Source organism: Malaclemys terrapin, chromosome 1 (genome assembly GCF_027887155.1).
Source record: "Malaclemys terrapin pileata isolate rMalTer1 chromosome 1, rMalTer1.hap1, whole genome shotgun sequence".
In the NCBI taxonomy this organism is placed as follows: Eukaryota; Metazoa; Chordata; order Testudines; family Emydidae; genus Malaclemys; species Malaclemys terrapin.
In genome coordinates this window covers 55,533,914-55,554,060 of record NC_071505.1, presented here as the reverse complement: position 1 = coordinate 55,554,060, position 20,147 = coordinate 55,533,914, and the positions used below count along the sequence as shown (strand labels likewise).

The window sequence follows — 20,147 nt, the reverse complement described above, 5'->3', positions numbered from 1 at the left end:
CCGGGCAGCGCTGGGTGCAGAGAGCGGCGCTACAACGCAGCGTTTGCGGGCCTGGGCTGGGCTCGGCTGCCGGCGGAGGGGCCCCGGGGCGGCTCGAGAGGCAGGCGAGGTCCTGGGAAGACGCACGGCCGCGGAGGGGCTGAGTTCCTGCCTCGCCTCGGGAACCCCTGGCTTGGCGGCTGCAAACGCGTCTCGCTCGCCCCAGCCCAGGCCGGGCCCCTCCCGCCGCCGCCGATCACTACCCAGCCCAGTGTGCCTCATCCCTGCGGCGGGACGGGCAGGGGACCGGCTCCCCCACCCACTGAGGAAGAGGCTCTGCGCGCCAGCGGCCAAGCTCCGGCTTCCGGTCCCTCCTCAGTCACCCGCCCCACACGCTGAGCCAGCTGCGGCCAGGGTAGCAGACCAGGCTGGCTGCAGCGTGTCCAGAGAGTGCTTGGGGAAGAGGCGGGGTCAGGGCAGGGATTTGGGGAGGGATCCAATGGGGGAAGGAGGGGGCGGAGTCAGGGTGGGGAGGGGGCGCAAGCGCCGGAGCGGAGGGCAAAATTGTTTGTTTGTCCAGTGTCCCGGCCGAACATCAGTCGGGACGCGGGACAAACAAGCAGATATCGGGACAGTCCCGATAAAATCGGAACGTCTGGTCACCCTACCTCTGCTGGCCAACAGATAGGGGTAATAGATTCATAGTTTAAGGCCAGAGGGGACCATTAAATCATGTAGTGTGACTTCCTGTATGTTACTGGCTGTTAAATTTAACCCAGTTACCCCTGTATTGAACCTAATACCTTGTGTTTGACTGAAGCACATCTTCCAGAATAAAACTGTGGCTTTGTCACTCCCCATCCACCTGCACACAGTGGGCGTGGGGAGCATTGGCTGCAAAAGCCCCTGTTCGTCCCTTGTGCCCAGAGCTGTGATCGGAACAGAGCGAACACTGCATTCAGGGAGCTTGGGATGGGTACCTCCTGTACCCACCCACTTCCCAGGGTAGCCTTATTACCCTAACCACAATCTAGCCTTAATAAATAACCTCAGTTTAAGTAAATATCAAGTTGTTAATATAACTTAGAAATATTCTTAAGTGTTGGGTAAGTGTGTTTGCCATTTTAGAGCACCATAGGAATACACAACCAAATAGAACAAGAGTACTTGTGGCACCTTAGAGACTAATACATTTATTAGAGCATAAGCTTTCATGGGCTACAGCCCACTTCTTCGGATGCATATAGAATGGAACATATATTGAGGAGATATATATATACACACATACAGAGAGCATGAACAGTTGGGAGTTGTCTTACCAACTCTGCGAGGCCAATTAAGTAAGAGAAGAAAAAAACTTTTGAAGTGATAATCAAGATAGCCCAGTACAGACAGTTTGATAAGAAGTGTGAGAATACTTACAAGGGGAGATAGATTCAGTGTTTGTAATGGCTCAGCCATTCCCAATCCTTAATCAATCCTAAATTGATTGTATCTAGTTTGCATATCAATTCCAGCTCAGCAGTCTCTCGTTGGAGTCTGTTTTTGAAGTTTTTCTGTTGTAAAATAGCCACCCGCAGGTCTGTCATTGAATGACCAGACAGGTTAAAGTGTTCTCCCACTGGTTTTTGAGTATTATGATTCCTGATGTCAGATTTGTGTCCATTAATTCTTTTGCGTAGAGACTGTCCAGTTTGGCCAATGTACATGGCAGAGGGGCATTGCTGGCATATGATGGCACATATCACATTGGTAGATGTGCAGGTGAACGAAGAAGTGGGCTGTAGCCCATGAAAGCTTATGCTCTAATAAATTTGTTAGTCTCTAAGGTGCCACAAGTACTCCTGTTCTTTTTGCGGATACAGACTAACACGGCTGCTACTCTACAACCAAATAGAAATATTTTATTAAAAATATGAGAGGAAGACAAGGACAACACATGGTAAGTGCCATGCCTATCAGTGAAGTAAAAGGCATGTCATGCTCTGGGTCTGTGAGGCATGCCACAGTTTAGGTGATGATGGCATTTCACAGCCTAGAAGCCATCTTGTGAATTGTATATGACTTTCATGGTCAATTAGATGCATGCCACATGTAACAATGCTTCAACTCAAAGAGCAAAATATTGCAATTTGCTGGTTGCATAAATATAATGATGCTGGGCTTTATATAATTTGTGTATTTAGTAGTCACAATTAAGGTGTGTGTACAGGAGCATATATTATGTGTATCCTATTTATTAATGTATACAGTATGTTGGATAAACTGTTTGTCTAAAACTACATGTTCCAAAGAGGTTGACATTTTCAGAGCCAAGTAGGGTGTTTAGCCACATAGCTTATAGTGAAATTAATCCCCATTTAGCAAGGGTGCTGGAACAATTTGCATAGTGGGGGTGCTGAGAGCCATTGAACCGAACTGTAAACCCTGTATATAATGGAAACCACTTCAAGCCGGGGGTGCAGCAGCACCCCTAGTTCAAGCACTTATGCCAATTAGCCTTGAAAAGCTCAGAGTGGTTCTTTCTCTGATAATGTAATACTAATCTCTATAACTAATACATAGTAAAAAAAAAAAAAAAAGCTAGGAAGACTACATTGGACTGAATATTCAGAATAATTCTCATTGTAGATAAAAATGAATTAATAGACTCATTCTTGATGGTAAGTATAAGTGAAAGACTGAAAGTATAGGTGGAAGATGAATGCATAGTGAAACCCCACTCGTAAGAAGATTTGCACACACTTTTATGTTAAAACAAATAGAGCAATACAAGGTGTAAGTATTGGTGTGTTTTTAGTAAGACAGTTGGAACCTTATTTGAATATTTAAAGGTAGAATTTGGTCATAATGTGAAAATATACACCTACTTTTTTAGATATTCATTTTTTCCGAACAATTGTAAGAATTAAGCCCCCGGTCTGTAATATATTTTATTATCCTTTTGGATGAAAGATGCTACAGAATCTATCTAAGACATTTCTAGGGCATCTATCACCATATTAGCAGAGAGGCACAATTACAGATGAGGCCCATTATACATGAAAGGCATTTTAAAACTTAAGAATTGAACATTTGGTGATGTAATAAAGTAAACTTAAATGAATTTTTACTGAATTTGTTTTGGAGTGTGTTTGTTTGTCTTTTAGATTCAATATACCCCATGATGATAGTTTTAAGTGTAAAGAAGCTGGAATAAAATATCAGTACCATGTAATGGCCCCAACTTTAAATTATCACACAAGTCCATGGACCTGGTCAAAATGCAGTCAAAAATATATTACTGAGTTTCTTGAGTAAGTATCAATATAATGTAGTCTGTTTTTTCAATTGTTGTCTCTTGAAACTATTTAAAAAACGTTGCTTAAATATAACTGTATGCTATTTTAAAAGCACTCTGTGTTCCTTTGTATTTGTTATATGCTATATTGCCATGGAGTTGCTTTTCAGTTACTGAACAGTTTAATATTTTAATATTCATTCTTAGAAAAGTAGTCCTCAGTCCTTCAAAGACTGATGCAGGTGCTTACCTTTACTTACTGTGAGTAGTCTCATGACTTCAACCGAACTACTCACGGTGTGTTAAGTTAAGGACATGCTTCAGTCTTTTCAGGATCAGAGCCTTGGCAACACAATCAAGTACATGGTGTATCTAGATCAAAATGCACACCCTCTTCTTTTTATGAAAAGCTTCTTTTTAAAATGAGAAATGCGGGTTATAATTAGATTTTTCCTGAGTCATGACCTTTTGATCTTTTCCTTTGCTATGACAATTTTTTCAATTCTCATTTTCTCAAAAATGCACAAAAGAGAGCATTGTTGATGAATTAATTGTAAGATAATCTTAAGCAGAATCAAATAGGGGAATTTTTCATCCATACCTGTAATTTTCATTTTAATACGCAGACTTGTAGATCAGCATCTAAAATATCAATTACTGTAAACAGTTTTCATGAAACAGTTGAAAATAAATAGAAACCTCTATAATTTTATTTTATATTACAAAAACTGCATATTGCTGTGGTGCATAATTATAGTGGTGATTGTCCTAAAATCATAACAATTGTCTATCTCTTATGGTTTCTTTTTGAAGTTTTATGTTTGTTGTTGCGCTGATGTGATATTTTAGAAAGGCAGTTGTGAAGCTAAATATATGTGCAAACCCACAGCTTACTTTGTTGGGAGTTATGCATATGTAAACACTGTAAGATCTGCCCCCACAATCAATCAATTAGTGTTTTACATTTTGTAATATAATCACAAAGTGGTCTTATCTCCAAAGTTATATATTTGTAAAATTTCAATAAAAACAATTTATTTACATTTTGTTAATTTTATAACAGTACTGGTTATGGGGAATGCCTTCTCGACAAACCAAATGGAAGAATATATGATCTTTCATCACAGCTGCCTGGATCAATGTATGATGTCAACAAGCAGTGTGAACTTATGTTTGGTCCTGGGTCACAAGTATGCCCCTATCTGGTAAGTCACACAACACAGAAACCCATCTTTAACATTTATTTAAAAAATTTTGAAAAATATTATTTGCAGTTTCTTCAAAATTGAAATGAAATCCCACACACTCTTTATCCTTAAACAATTGTTTTTTTTCCTTGAGCACGTGGAAGAGTTTAAAAAATCAGCACGGTAGAGGACAAGAAACTTCAGTGGAAAGCTTGGTAGTTCTAAGTGCTAGGAGAGTTTTATGTGGCGTTAAGGAGTAAGTGTAATATGGTGATTTAGATCTGTGCATTTATGCATGAGGTGGTTGTTGTAGGAAACTGAATTTATACAGATGTATTCTGACTTCAGTATTTTTCTCTTATTGTCTTACAAATGTATTCAATAATTATTCATTTTTACATGTTATCCATACAATAACCTACTCACTACACAATTTTTAATTAATTTAAAAAGTGTTCTTAATTGTGAGTTTGGTTTTAAAAAGTAGGTATAATTTTTACATTAAATAAATAATTCATATACATGCTGAAATGAATGAGAAGGGGATCCTGTGCTTTATTTTATAAGTTATAACTCATGCCTGTTAGAATTGTAATGCATAGAAGAGCTTTCATGATAAGCTTAACCCACAGGTCAAGGTCAACAGTTTCTTAATAGCAGAACAGTGAACTGGAAACAAAGCTATATACAGCTTGATACAATAAAAAATGGAATTTCAGTTGTTGGGTGTCTGTACAAACTTTAAAATGTCATTATGGATTCATTCAATGCTAAGAATTAAAGGGTAAGCACTGCCAATATGGCATAAAGGCTCTGCTTCCACCTGTAGAAGAAGACTTTATTAGCATTACCGGGTGGAACTAATTAGATATGACAGTTAACATAGGATCAGATTTAGACAAACTTCAGTGGGAATATTTTTCGAGTAAATTGCTATTCATTGTGAGGCAGGGAATCAGAATCTGGCCCATAGTGAGTGTGGAATAATTTAAGATGGTCAGGATTTGTATACCCAAAGGTAGTGATGTTCAACACTGATTGTGTCATGATTTTGATATATCCATCTAGATTGTCTATCCAGCTGGAGAATATAACTTTTATACTATGCAGTAGTAATTAGGAAGACAGACTCTTTCCTTTACTATATTTTTTTAGATGCACTATTGGTTAATTCATGGAACAGTCAGTTTTACTGACAGAATTAGGGTATTTGGTTTCCTTTCTATTGCCCTGATCCAAATCCTACTGAAATCAATGGAAGTCTTTCCATGGACATCCTGGGATTTTGGACCAGGTTCTATGTTCCACGTACGCAAACAGATCTGTGAGGTGGAAAATCTATAAACTTGAAACCCTCTTTTGCAGTATAGTATTGTATACGATATTAATTTTTAAAAATCTTATAACTTCTATTTAACTATATTTAATCTATAAAATTAAACACCCTATGACCATTTAATTTTTAGGCTTTCTCATTCACAAATGTATAATGTGACTCATATACTCTCTTACTGTGAAAACCACTCAATATTTTTTTAACACTAAATGACAAATGTGCAATAACTCCATTGTAATCGATGATCATTTACACCAGAAGTTGAATTAGATTGAGGAGTCACAAATGTTGTTAAAGCCATCTTTTCCTGTTCATCCACTTGGGGACAACTAACCCTAGTTTGGCGACAGTTGAGAATTGAGTCTGCAGTTTTGACAGAACTATTACAGTACTGTATATTGCATCTGTGAAATCATATTGAATACAGTTTTTAAAAGTGCCTTCGTGATTTTCAGTGGGACTTAGGCTCATTAAGGTACTTTTGAAATTTAACCCATTGTCAATAAATTGGTACCACTATGTGGAAATAGTAGTTAATGGCTTTACATGGTGATTATATTCAGACCTTATGATATGTAGTAAATAACCTGAACCTCTAATTTTTTATAAAATACCAAGTTATGATGTGAAGTTAACTGATTTTTGCTAATCCAGTGAGTTCAATCAAAATATTCCATATTATTTGTTTTTCCTTATGCAGAATCTCTTCTCTTCTCTTGTTTTATAAGGAGTATCATTTGTGAACAATATTTTAAGTATAGCTTTTAGAATTCTCCTATTTGCAAACATTACAAAATGCATGCGGTAAGAGAAATGTAATTAATATGTAGGCCATTGAACAAAATGATGTTACAGGTGTAGCAAAGGAAATGAAATTTTGTTTTCTTTTCAGAAACAATGCAAACGCTTATGGTGCACAAGTGCTGAAGGAATTCACAAGGGCTGTCGTACTCAGCATATGCCATTGGCTGATGGGACAGAATGTGGTCTTGGAATGGTAAGATTTAACCTTTGCTATTTCTCAATATTTACTCATAGTAAAATCATGGAAGTAGTTGACAAGAAAGTCGAATATCCACTGTTTCTCTGCCTTGCAACTTCCGGAAACTGATTGTATGGGCGGCACCCACTTGACCTTAGATGCAAAGTTTGGCTAACTCATATAATGTTGTAGCATAAATATTATCAGATTGCAGTCTCAGGCCAGTACATACAAATGTTTAGGGATAGCACAATGGTAACAACAGAGTGTTGGACTTATGGGAAAGCTGCTATTTCTCTTTTCACTTCTGGGGTCCCAAAAGTTAGGGTCCTTTTTGACCATTTGTTTCCTAAGCAGTTAGTTCTCTACTGCCAACCGTGCTCCAGAAATGAATTTCCTAGGGTATAGGTTTCTCTGGGCTGATGTGGTGGTGTTGTGATCTGCCAACCTAGACCCTGACCCTGCATAAGGAACTGCTAGTGTTGACCTATGTATCTGTGCAGAGTCGCCTTTGAGTAATCTGCTTGATATTAATCTGTGCTAGCAGTTCCCAGTGGAGCCCTAGTTTTATTATTTTTGATGTGCTTTCATAGATTCATAAAGTTTAAGGCCAGAAGGGACCATCAAATAATCTGATCTGAGCTCCTGTATATCATAAGCCATTACATTTCATTTGCTCACCCAGAGTACAATAACTTTGTATCTTTACAGATTTTCTCTGTTGTTGTTGTGTTTTTGATACTACATATATAATAGTGAATTTGATAAGATAATTTGTTTGATAACAAATTAGTAAGGAAGGTTAATCTCCTGAAATATCATGATTTTCTTGTATCTTGCAAAATTAGAAAAAAAAAAGTTACTGTGGGGCTGCCAGTGGGACTTTGGCCTGATTGAACCGTCATGTATTCAGTATTTAACCTATTTTTCTGAATTACTCATTAAATATGATGAGAGCTCATCACATTTGTATTAAACCTTGTGTGTAATCATTATTTTAAAGTTATTACAGTGAATATGTACTGATATCAGAGTACTTTTGCTATGTAACCTAACAAAACCCCTTTGTTATGTTATTACTGCAGTGAAACTAAATAATTTTCTCTAGTAATTGAGAAGATAATCACAGTATTTAGAGTATTGACTTTGAAAGAATCAAAACATGCGCAATGATTAATGTGATAAAGTGTGATTTGTCCCTATTTAAGGGTCTGCTTCTATGCCAATCAAAGTTGGTGAGAAATTTTACATGGTTTTCAAAGGGGATAGGAGATGACCGCTAGTTATTAGCCTCTAACCAGTAAGACATGCTTAGTGTAATTGAGGTGCCATTCTATTTGAGCCATAATGTTGAATAAATCTATATTTTGCATTTTTGATTATGAATTATGTTGTAACATTTCTGCCTCTGTAGATAAAGATGTAAATGGCTTTTTAAGGAGTTAATAATTTAGCCTAAAAGCACTTTTTAGAGTTAAAGAACAGGAGTACTTGTGGCACCTTAGAGACTAACAAATTTATTAGAGCATAAGCTTTCATGGGCTACAGCCCACTTCTTCGGATGCATATTAGATTTAGCATGTTTTTTTTTTTTTTTTAACAAATTATGTATCTAATCAATATATCTTGCTCTACTGTTGTGTACGAGTCTTATGCTATAATATAAAGGCTAATCCTGACAACCAATTGTCTTTCCTAAAAAGTAACAACTAGGTTTAAAGTTAATAATACAGAATAAACTAAAGTGAGTGAATAGACAGCTATTACTGAACTCCTGGGTTGCTGAAGGCAACCTTTTTTCTCCATGTTAGTTTTTCAGTTGCAAGGTCTTTGGAGCAGAGGCTTTTTTATTTTTATGTTTGGTATTTACAGAGTTGAACACATTAATGGTATTTTAATAATAATAGTACATAATATTAATAGTAAATTTAGTCATTACTGGTGGCATTTCCTATAGTAATAGTGGGTAAAATGCAGCATTGTTTGAATCAGCATCTCAACAGAGAATAAAGGGAACCTTTATGTCAGGCTTTGAACTTCTTATCAGCTTTAATCACTTCATAAAATTTAAACACTGGTTCATTTTCACTCTAAACTTCCTGCATAGTCCATCTAGTTCATCACAGTGCACTTTCTTCACCTAACAAATGTGAGGATATACAGAAAATTAATTATTTTAGCAGGCGCAAAATAAACTTGTTGGACTTTCTGCCAGAATGTCTGAAAATTTCTTCCCCCCCCCCACCCCTTTTCTCCTTCTACATTCTGAATGCTGATGTCTGGCAATGGCCCAGTTGTAGCAGCTTTGCTTCCCCCAGAGCCACTTGTCAGTACATTGATATTCACATTGTGTACCATTCCTTCCAGGTGGTTTTTGTGTTTGCCTTCTGGGCTTCACAAAAATCAATGGGAGGAGGAGGCATCTGTGGGTTCTAATCCTACCAGCACAGGCCCACAAGGGAGCAGAGAAGGATACATGTTTTAGAATCCCTGGCTTACTTAATGCTCCACAGAGACTTTACTATAGAAAAACAATAAATAAAACTAGACTTACCATTGTGAATATTTGCTAGTTTGCAGGGGCATTTGCTATGGTGAATAGCTGAAATTTACAGCTCAGAGGAACAAATACTGAAATACTTGAAAACACTTCTAATGGCTGATTTGAGAAAAATATTATGCAGTACAGTAATGGAAAATATTATAAGGCTGGTGCTTCCTCCCCCTTCCCTCAGTAATCAAAGTAAGTTACCATGGTAACATAATGTGAATTTAGAGCCAGATCACATGCTCACTCTGTAGTAGCTTTACCAGTGAGTAGTCTGCTCACTGGTAAAGCTAAGCAAATAACTGATTTTTTTTTGGATCGCTGTCAGTTCTGAAAAAAGTGGGGGTAAATCGTTTCAAATAGAACCAAATCCAAAAAAGAATCGATCCAAAACAGATTTTTGTGAGTGGTGGGGGAAGAAGCAGCCTTCCTTACAAGTTATAGCCCTGTGGGATGTGGGAGACTCATGTTCAGTTTCCCCCTCTGTATGATGTGGAAAAGGGATTTCAGCTTGGATCTCCCACATTGCAGGAGAGTGCCTTACCCAAAGGGCTGTGGAATGGGCAAGTTTCTCTCGGTGTCTCCTGTTGGCGCTGTTCCACTGTGTCATTAGAGCAGGTACTTGAACTTGTGTCTCCCCAACCTAGGTGAATACTCTAATCACCAGGCAATAGTCACTTATACATTTTCTCTGGCACACTGACTAGTCATTGTCATTATGAATGACTATGAATTGCCACTGGAAATGTAATTTCACTATAATTTCCTTATTGCTATAAGGAGGTTTCAAGGGAAATAGAAGTTGTTTAAATGATTCCTTACAGTGTCTATGTCTACACTATAAAGCATAGGCATGGGAAGTAAGGCTGCAGGGGGTGCTATAGCACCCCCAGGTTTTATATGGGGGTCCCGGCTCCCGGTTGCGCACATGGGGTCCCAGCTGCTGGCCCCCGTGCTTGGGGTTCTGCTCCCGGCCCCGCATGTGGGGTCCCAGGTGCCAGCCCCGCTCCCGGCTACACACGTGGGATCCCAGCTGCTGGCCTAGGGAGGAGTATAAGAATATTGCTAGAGCATGCAGGGGTGTAATCAAGAAGGCCAAGGCACAATAGGAGTTGCAGCTAGCAAGGGATGTGAAGGGTAACAAGAAGGGTTTCTACAGGTATGTTAGCAACAAAAAGAAGGTCAGGGAAATTCTGGGACCCTTACTGAATAGGGGAGGCAACATAGTGACAGATGATGTGGAAAAAGCTGAAGTACTCAATGCTTTTTTTGCCTTGGTCTTCACAGACAAGGTCAGCTCCCAGACTGCTGCACTGGGCAACACAGTATGGGGAGCAGCCCTCAGTGGTGAAAGAACAGGTTACGGACTATTTAGAAAAGCTGGACATGCATAAGTCCATGGGTCCAGATCTAATGCATCCAGGGGTCCTGAGGGAGTTGGCGGATGTGATTGCGGAGCCATTGGCCATTATCTTTGAAAATTCGTGGCGATGTGGGGAGGTCCTGGACGATTGGAAAAAGGCAAATATAGTGCCCATATTTTAAAAAGGGAAGAAAGAGAACCTGGGGAAGTACAGACTGGTCAGCCTCACTTCAATCCCCAGCAAAATCATAGAGCAGGTCCTCAAGGATCCATTTTGAAGCATTTGGAGGAGAGGAAGGTGATCAGGAACAGTCAACATGGATTCACCAAGGGCAAGTCATGCCTGACCAACCTGATTGCATTCTGTGATGAGATAACTGGTTCTATGGATATGGGGAAAGTGATGGATATGATATATCTTGACTTTAGCAAAGCTTTTGATACGGTCTCCCACAGTATTCTTGCCAGCAAGTTAAAGAAGTATGGATTGGATGAATGGACTATAAGGTAGATAGATAGCTGGCTAGATTGTCGGACTCAACAGGTAGTGATCAACGGCTCCATGTCTAGTTGGCTACTGGCCCCGTGCCTGCCCCCAGCCGTGGCCCCAGCCTCGGCCCCCTTACCCCGTCCATGCCCCCCCCCCACTGGAGACACGGCCTTGCTCCCAGCCTCAGCTCTGGGGGGCGAGGGGGGGGCGCAAGGTAAAAAGTTTGGAGATAGTTTTGCTGGCTTTCAGCACTGCCACTATAAAAAGCGTTTCAGTGACACTGCTACAAAGTTAAGTTGACTTAAGTTACACTGATGTACAGCCACCGCTGTAATGAAACCACTCTTGCATGTCCACACTATGCTTCTTGTGTTGGCGGAATGCATCCACAGGAGCAGCTCTTGCATCAGCACAGAGAGCAGTGCACTGTGGGTAGCTATCCCACTGTGCAACTGGCCTTCTGGGTGTTTTGGGAAGGGTTTACTATGCCTCATGGAGGCAGGTTCAGCATCACATGATGCAGGTTTCTCAATCCCATCATTCCATGAGCATTCTACTAGGTTTCCAGCCACTTTTCAGCAGCTCTGGTAACCTGTGAGCCAGCTATCTCTGTCAGAAAGCACGGATCCTGCACTGCTCTTCAGTATTGTGCTGTGCATTATGAACACAAGGCTATAAGAAGAACTCAACAGAAGGGCTATTCAGTGGAGGGAAGCCTTGAAGGAGCATTTTAACAATGAGCCACAGTAATATGTGTTGCTATAGTGTGCTGAGCCTGGCATTGTTTGTTTGCACCATGCTATGAACCTTGAAATGATTGCTATGTGTGCCCGACTGTAACAATGCACATGCACCTATTGTTGGTGAATGTTAGCAACAACCACCCTATGATGGAGAATAATGAAGATAAATTCAGTTTCTATAAGTAGATTTTTATTCCACACCCATGCAAACATACCTACGTAATGCTGAGGTAGCCTTCATACATGCAGGGGAAAGTATCTTTAAAGGGGAAGGAACAGGGAATTCATAAGCACATACACCAACGAGTCTCTCCCAGCTGGGTGTACGTGCGGCTGTCGTGTTTAATCTCCTGCGGGGTGGAGCGCCTTGGGTATTGCAGCAGCCCCAGAAGATACATGGAATGGGGGTGGGAAAAGTGTAAGGCGGTCCTGGAATGCTTTTTCTTTTCTAATTAAGCTTTGTATGATTAGAGAAGGTTTCAGCCACAATTAAAACAAACCTCAAACATATGAACTTGTTTCAGATAGAGATTATTTATATTTTTATCTAATGATTTGTTGTAGTGTATTGCTAGAAGACTGGGCTAAAAAGGTGAAATTGGACCCTATAATAGACACCACAGGAAGAAAATGATATGCACAGTACAGCTATCTATAGAAATAAATATGCTGTGATGTCCTGCCACACTGAGAAACAAAAAGCCATTAATGAATGAGTTCTGATGAAAATGGCAACCTTTTTAGAAGGGCCATGCATTGAACAGTGTCAAGGGGGCATTTTCCACCATCCTTGCAAGTAGGAGTTATGAGGGCTTACTTCTTTACCACTGAGGGTTATGAGTAGCTGGGATAGAACAGCCTATGGCACTCTAGTGTCTTTTGTGGTTGTTCCATTTGTTACAATGATTATATCAATACCAAGGTGACCTGTGAGGATGATGCAGAGGGGAGGAATACTCAAGAGCCAGTTTTTCAATAGCTATCATCATCATAATGTCCTTCTAGGCCATTGACATAGTCCAACAGCTCAGTAGTTGTATCCCTTAGTGTACTGAAAATGTATTAGGTCCATCATTTTGTGAGATTGGACTAATGAAAAGGTCCTTTAGTCCTTTTAATTTAATGTTAATCTAGGTTTTGACCCTAATATGAAGGAGGCGATGGTCTGACTGTATAATTGCCACATTCTCTGTATCCAGTCCTAAGCTAAGATAAAATCCAGCTTGCGCTCTTCTGTTTGTGGGCCCAAATCTACCTTGAGTAGACCCATCCTCCCATGTTCTGGAGGATTAGGATTCATAGGATCCAATACTCAAAAAATACCATCTCTGTGGACATTGAAGTGACCCAGGGCAAAAAAATCAGAGAATTTCAACCAGATAAGAGATCAGTCAGCATTCAATATGGAGAATCTGATTAGTGAATAAGTTCCTATATCCAGAGCAAAATGATTACTAAGCCCTTGTATTGCATGTGATGTATTCAGTATTGGCTGAATAACAAAAAGGGTAATTTTCAAGACCCATTTTGTGTTATATATGTGGATAATAATCCCATAGCATAAACCTGTATTGGATGTGATATATTCAGTTCTATTGAGGAAGGCGGGGCCCATTGCAGTACTTATTTTAATTGCTAGATCCCAGAGCCAATCTGGAACCTTCTCTACCACTCTGACTTGGGAATTTATATATAGTATTGTCATTAGTTGCATTCTTTGTGGTCCAATGAGGCAATCCCTGGGAGTCATAGTGTAGGCATGATGTTATGTCCATATGTAGAGACCAAATGTGGGCTGGGATTTTAAAGGAATTAGTCCCCCAGTTCCCATAGTTAGTCGATAGGAGTAGGGCACCTATCTCTCTTAGGTGCTTTTATAAAAATCTCACCCATACACTAAATCCTGAGGTCTTTACTCTGTTTTTAATAATTGCTTTTTCAGGAAAATTCCTAGTGACTTCAGTAGGGCTACTCATGTGTAGGATCGGGTGGTTAGATTGTACACTCTTAGAAGTAGTAATACTGTCTCTCACTTGTCTGGAACGTACCATGCTCATTCATGGTTTGTATTAACAATAATATGTTAGTTACAGTTATAAGGTGCTGAGTCCAATAACTGCAGTGGCCTTAACAGAATATACAGTAATTGTGTTATCTCTATCTCTAACTTAATGAATCCCCCTGCAGCTAACATGAGAGTTGCACTTTATGCCATAGCTGAATTTGGCCAGTTCCATTCGCAGTATTTTTGCCAGTCACTCTATCTGCAAGTCTTCAGGCCCATGCACAAATCAGATATAGAGTGTCATCAAAATGATATTTGAAATTTAGCTGTGACTCTCTGAGTACCTTTCCCAGACTCAAGGAAGATCTCTGATCTCTGTGTAGCTCGAAAGCTTGTATGTCTTACCAACAGAAGTTGCCCACCTTGTCTCTCTAATATCCTGGGTCCAGCATGGCTACAAGAACACTGTATACATCATAATGAAATCAAATTGTTCTGAATGTTACTTAATATTTCCTTTAGCTTTGTTTGCTTTAGTAGAATACTTAAAACACTTGGTGGCTTGGTAATACGGTAGAATTTTTAATTTTGCTTTTCATCATGAATTTTCAAGGCAAATAGAAGAGAACTTATAAGATGAAGACTGCTGCAGATCTAGATCTAAAGTTTGTGTGTAAAATATCAACAAGCATTTAGGGTCAGAATTTCAAGAGAGCTTGGTTCCCATTTTGGTGCCTAAATGAAGTGGCCACCTTTTCAAAAGTTCTCAGTAGCTTCTGTGGTTCTCAATGAGAGCTGTTGGTTGAAAAACACTCTTGAAATTTTGGCACTTCATTTACATTCCTAAAATGGAAGCTAAGCCGTTTGGAAAATCTAATGTTACCTGTTGGTGCTGAGCCTTAATTTTATGTGTGTTTTTTAATAAGATTTTTTTCTCCTTTGTTTCTGTGATACAGTAACCTTGCGATAATAAACTTGTCAGTTGATTTCCATTCATTTTGTTTCACAATATCTTTTTTGTATCATTTTTCTACTATTTCCATTTTGGTTTTCAGATTTTAAGCACACATAGCTAACTTTTAAATGTTATTGTTTGTCAACTGAACAGCACTGTTACCATGGGATTTGTGTAAGCAAAGAAATGGAAACACGTCCTGTAGATGGAGAATGGGGACCTTGGGGACCTTATAATTCATGTTCAAGAACCTGTGGAGGTGGAATCAAAAGCACAACCAGGCTGTGTAATCGACCTGAGTATGTTGTTTGTTTGTTTGTTTGTTTATATCAATATGTTTTTGATATTGTTGTATCCCAGCAAGGTAGTTCAAGGTAGCAGCAAAATAAATAGTCATTTAAATAATTTCTAAAGCTAGAGGAGGTCAGTCTACAATCTCTGATATTCAGAAGGTTTCTGAGTTAATTTTATAATTTCTCTCAGGTGAATTATGTGTTTTTCAGATATTTTAAAATTGCATTTAGAGAGGACCTTTTCTTCTAACTTTATATAAATTGTTAGAATTTAGAGTCAACACTGAAATGCTTTAATTGAAGTAGAAACTTCAAAATAACATATTTTCCCTTTGTTAACCTTTTAAGTAATCACTTCCTTTCATCTTTGGCTTTTTCACAAGGTTGCCAACAAGAATATTCACTGGCGGTAAGGAGCACTGTTCTAGCTTGGCCTTTGGATGCTGAAGAGTACATAATTTTATGTTAATAAAACATTTCCTCTCTATTTGACAGTATTTTCCTTTTTTTCATCTCCTTTCTGTCCTGTAAATGTGACTGCCTCTGCCAGTGGTAATGAAACTAATGTTAGAACTTTGGAGAATAATGCTTTAGGACTTGAGTCTGCCTCCCTTACTGCAAGTGACTTCAGTAGAATGAGGTTCCTCAGAGCAAGGACTGTCTCTCATTATACGGTTGTACAACACTTAGTAAAATGGGGCTCTGATCCTGATTGTGGCCCCTAGGCACTACTGCAGTGTAAAACTAATTACTAATTCTTACAGAGTAAAGTACTACAGCAAATAAGGTTAATAAAATGGGGCTCTTACAGATTACTAGATGTTCATGTTATTCAGATTATTATAGACTTGAAAGGCCTGATTCTAAAATGGTAGCATTATCCACCCACTTTGCATTCACTATTCACTGCACATAGCAGTGGAGAATGAGGTCTGAATATCAACATATAAGAGGGAAAAACTATGCTGAATGGATATGATAAAAGACTGTTTTGAAGCCTTGCCATTAGGATCAACTGCTTGTTTTAGAAACAAATGATGGAAGTGATGTTGATCCTATGTACTTTACTTTGAATCATTTTGATTAGGCCGAGAAATGGAGGAAAATACTGTGTGGGTCGCAGGATGAAATTTCGATCATGTAGTACTGATTCATGTCCAAAGGGCAAACAAGATTTTCGAGAGCAACAGTGCTCTAATTTTGATGGTAAACATTTCAACATCAATGGTCTTACATCTGCTGTACGCTGGCTTCCAAAATACAGTGGCAGTAAGTAAATACAGATTTTCTTTGCTAACTAAATAAAAATGTTCATTTACTTAAAGCTTTACAACAGACAAAAATCATGCTGGATTTTCTTTACAGTTTCTATGAAAGATCGCTGTAAACTTTTTTGCCGAGTGTCTGGAACAACTTCCTACTACCAGCTGAAAGACAGAGTTGTCGATGGTACCCCCTGTGGAACTGAAACCAATGACATATGCGTTCAAGGCTTATGCAGGGTATTTAAACTTAACTTGGATATTATAACACTTATATATAATGTATTAACATACTAATAAATATTTATCACATATCTATGTATACTATATACTTTATATAGTATACTATAGTATATACTACATACAGTTCTTCTAGCGTTTGCAGTGCTTGATGAGCCACCTGACAGCAGCTTTACCAGCATAATTAAGGGCCGTAAGGCCATCATGAAGTCTGGTTATCGACAACATGTGCCATTGACTGACAGAGACCACACTGATAAAGTGGGTCATGCGTAGATCCTTCTTGTAGAGGTTGGCTGTGCATATTCCTTGGCCAGTTCGGAACTTGTTCACAGAGTCCGAAGATGATGTGGCAAGTCAAATCCCGGCAGTTGAATGGTGAGATCAATGACAATGAAACCATTTCTCTTTAGCTGACCACTTATTGCACCACAGGGTTGCTGCTGAAAAATTCTGATCTGGTAGTTGAGACCATGATGGACATAAATCATGCTCTGTGGTGACTGAAGAAGTCTGCATACAGTGGTAGACCTGGATTGGCATGTAGCTTTTCCACCAGTTTGGCTATTGATTGTCTGCGATGAATGTGTGGAGGAGCTAAGTTGCTCAGAACTGATAGCCATAGAATAGGAGTCAGGCATAGAGTGCTGCAGGGCCGGGTCTAACTTTTTTGCCGCCCCAGGCAAAAAAGAAGAGAGCCGCCCTGCTGTACCCCCCCCAGCGAGCGCCACCGAAATCCCTGCCCCCCCAGCACCACGCCGCCCGAAGCCCCGCCCCCAGCGCTGTGCCGCCCGAAGCCCGGCCCCCCTCAAGTGCCGCCCGAAGCCCCCGCCCCCCTCCGAGCGCCGCACTGCGCCAGCCCCCGCCCCCCAAGACCCGCCCCCCGAGCACCACGCTGCCCGAAGCCCCGCCCCCGAGCACCGCCTGAAGCCCCTCCTCCGAGCACCGCGTCCCCCCGAAGCCCTGCCCCTCCGAGCACCACGCCGCCCGAAGCCCCACCCCCCAAGCACCGCCCGAAGCCCCCGCCCTCCCTCCGAGCACCGCGCCGCCGAATCCAAATAAATAAATAAATACATAAAAAATTGAGCGCCACCCTGCCCCAAGGTGCCTCCCCAAGCACGTGCTTGGTCGGCTGGTACCTGGAGCCGGCCCTGGGTGCCTGTGGTTGCACATGGTTGAGTTCAATTCAGCATCAGCCAATTACCTGTGAGGTGAACAACGACAAATGGGCACAGTAGTCCGCTGAGGAGTAGCACAGCACCAGAGCTGATGTGCGAAGTCTTCTGTGCACCTATGCCCCATGTGAAACTGGCTAATTTGCTGATTAGATTATTCCTGGTCCTGACTTTGGCAGCAGTCTGTTTTAGATGCTGTGGTAAGTCAAATAGTGGTCTAGTGTGACACCAAGGTAGACCTGTTTTGCCTTGTATTTCACTCATTATCCAGTGAGGAAGATGTCTAACTTACATTTTGGAGGTGGAAGACACTGAAAACTGTCTTTGTCACACTTTGTTGGAGGCGCCAACTGCTACAGTAGTCTGCCATCTTGGGCAGGTTGGCGTCAAACAACAACCTTGTTCTCATCCATGACTGAAAACGATGGGGTACATTTCACTCAGCCAGATGGTCATGTGATTGCTCATGTGACCTCAGCTGGGTGACATCACTAGATGGTCATCTCCAACCAGCATCATATGTGGTCCTGGACAACTTTCCACACAGTCAACACAGACCAGCACTTATCCATGTTGGCCTTCAGCTGCCCATTGTTAGAAACTTAGACAAAATAAGATGGAATTTCAGGAAACCAAATTGGGAGAAATTTAGCAAAATCCTGGAATGAAGTATCATTACTATCCCATCATGTTTCATGCCAGTCAATGAAGCCTACAACCATTTCCATGGAGCCATCTTCAAAGCAGTGTGAGAGTCCATTCCACAAGGCTATTGGTCTACATTCCTTGTTTTGACACCATATGTTCAGAACTATTGATGTGGTATGAATTGTCTGGAGATCCAGATATTGCTGACCAGCTAATAAAGTCCTTAGCTGCTGTGATAGAAGCAAGATGGGAGGAAACAACAAGGATTATAAATTTCACCCTTTACAGCCAGAAATCCTGGAACATTTGTGTTGACTTGGCACAGCAAGTGCTGCCCCATCCTCCTGTCACTCCAAATCAAGTTGCTAGCCACTTGCTTCAGGTTGCAAAGGTTCCCCTGAATAAGCTTGTAAAATGGCAGATTTGCAATGAATGGCAGCAATTCAGATGATGTAATCTGCACCATTCACAAACACTGAACTTGACACTGTACTGTGCAACATCAAATCTGGAATTTCACCAGAATTCCTGAATCACGTTGGAACCAACGCTTATCAATGATTATCCAAATTCCTGACTCAGGTTGTCAATTTCGGTAACCCGGCCAGGATTTGGAGAATGTCAAAAGTAATCGCCCTTCTAAAACCTGAAAAGGACCCACACAATGCAGCAAACTACCAACTGATCTCACTGCTATCTGTCGGATTCAAAGACTTGGAGTGGCTTATCCTCCAGCGTATATCTCCAGAGATGGTGGCAATTCTCAGCGTTGACCGAGCTGGCTATTGGAAGGGTCGAAGCACACATGACCAAGTCCTAGCTCTCACTACATATATAGAAAACAGGTTTCAACAGAACTTGAAGACTGGAGCTGTTTCTTGGACCTGACAGCAGCCTACGATACAGTATGGCACACTGGTCTTCTGATAAAACTGTCAAGAGCTCGCCCAGCATGAGTGGTGGACATTGCTGAACTTCTATTTCCTGACAGGCATTTTTGTGAGATGGAACAAGTGAACTCTAACGCCCTGTGCTTGCGTCCACCCTGTTCAGTCTGTTCACAAACGACCTGCTACTGACTCAGTCACACAAATTCATCTGTGCAGATGACCTCTGCTGTGGTACCCAGTCACGCTCTTTCATTATATCTATAGTACGTACACCTTATACTATATAGTATATGCTATAGTATACTACATATTATTATATACATACTATACACTACACACACAGTCTCTCTCTCTCTCTTAAAAAAATATAAAAATATACGTCAAAGCAAATCCTCTTGGAAACCACTAAAGCAAAGTTGTTAGAACTGCTTTTAACAAAGTTCTGATCCTGGTCAGCTTAGTGACCTAGAGGGAGAGCTCATAAAGTAGAAGACCCAGATTTGAATCCTAAGAGCCTAATTCTTCTCTCATTTAAACAGGTATAAATTAGGGGTAACTCTATTTAAGTCAGTGAATAGCTGAGAAAAGTGCTATTACCTCTGTGGAGAGGAGGTTTTACATCATATTTCTCAAAATCAGGAGGCAATTTAGCTCTGAAAGGGATCATTTCAGTTTTCTTAGATGGATGAAAATTTTGGTAATGCCACAGGCCCTTTTATAGGGAGAGGGATGCTAAAACAACCCAGAACTTCAAGACAGATTTTGCTTTCC

General features: G+C 40.3%; 1 protein-coding gene across 6 annotated transcripts in view; it reads left to right on the top strand.

Moving 5' to 3' along the window:
• Positions 1-20,147, top strand: part of ADAMTS20 (ADAM metallopeptidase with thrombospondin type 1 motif 20) — a 167,359-nt gene that overhangs the window by 60,192 nt on the left and 87,020 nt on the right. For all 6 annotated transcript variants that reach the window (XM_054024636.1, XM_054024644.1, XM_054024627.1 and 3 more), the window contains 6 exons: positions 3,129-3,275; positions 4,323-4,464; positions 6,675-6,779; positions 15,022-15,167; positions 16,249-16,430; positions 16,527-16,663. In XM_054024636.1, coding sequence (XP_053880611.1) covers positions 3,129-3,275; positions 4,323-4,464; positions 6,675-6,779; positions 15,022-15,167; positions 16,249-16,430; positions 16,527-16,663 — 859 coding nt within the window. The remainder of the gene's footprint in view (positions 1-3,128; positions 3,276-4,322; positions 4,465-6,674; positions 6,780-15,021; positions 15,168-16,248; positions 16,431-16,526; positions 16,664-20,147) is intronic.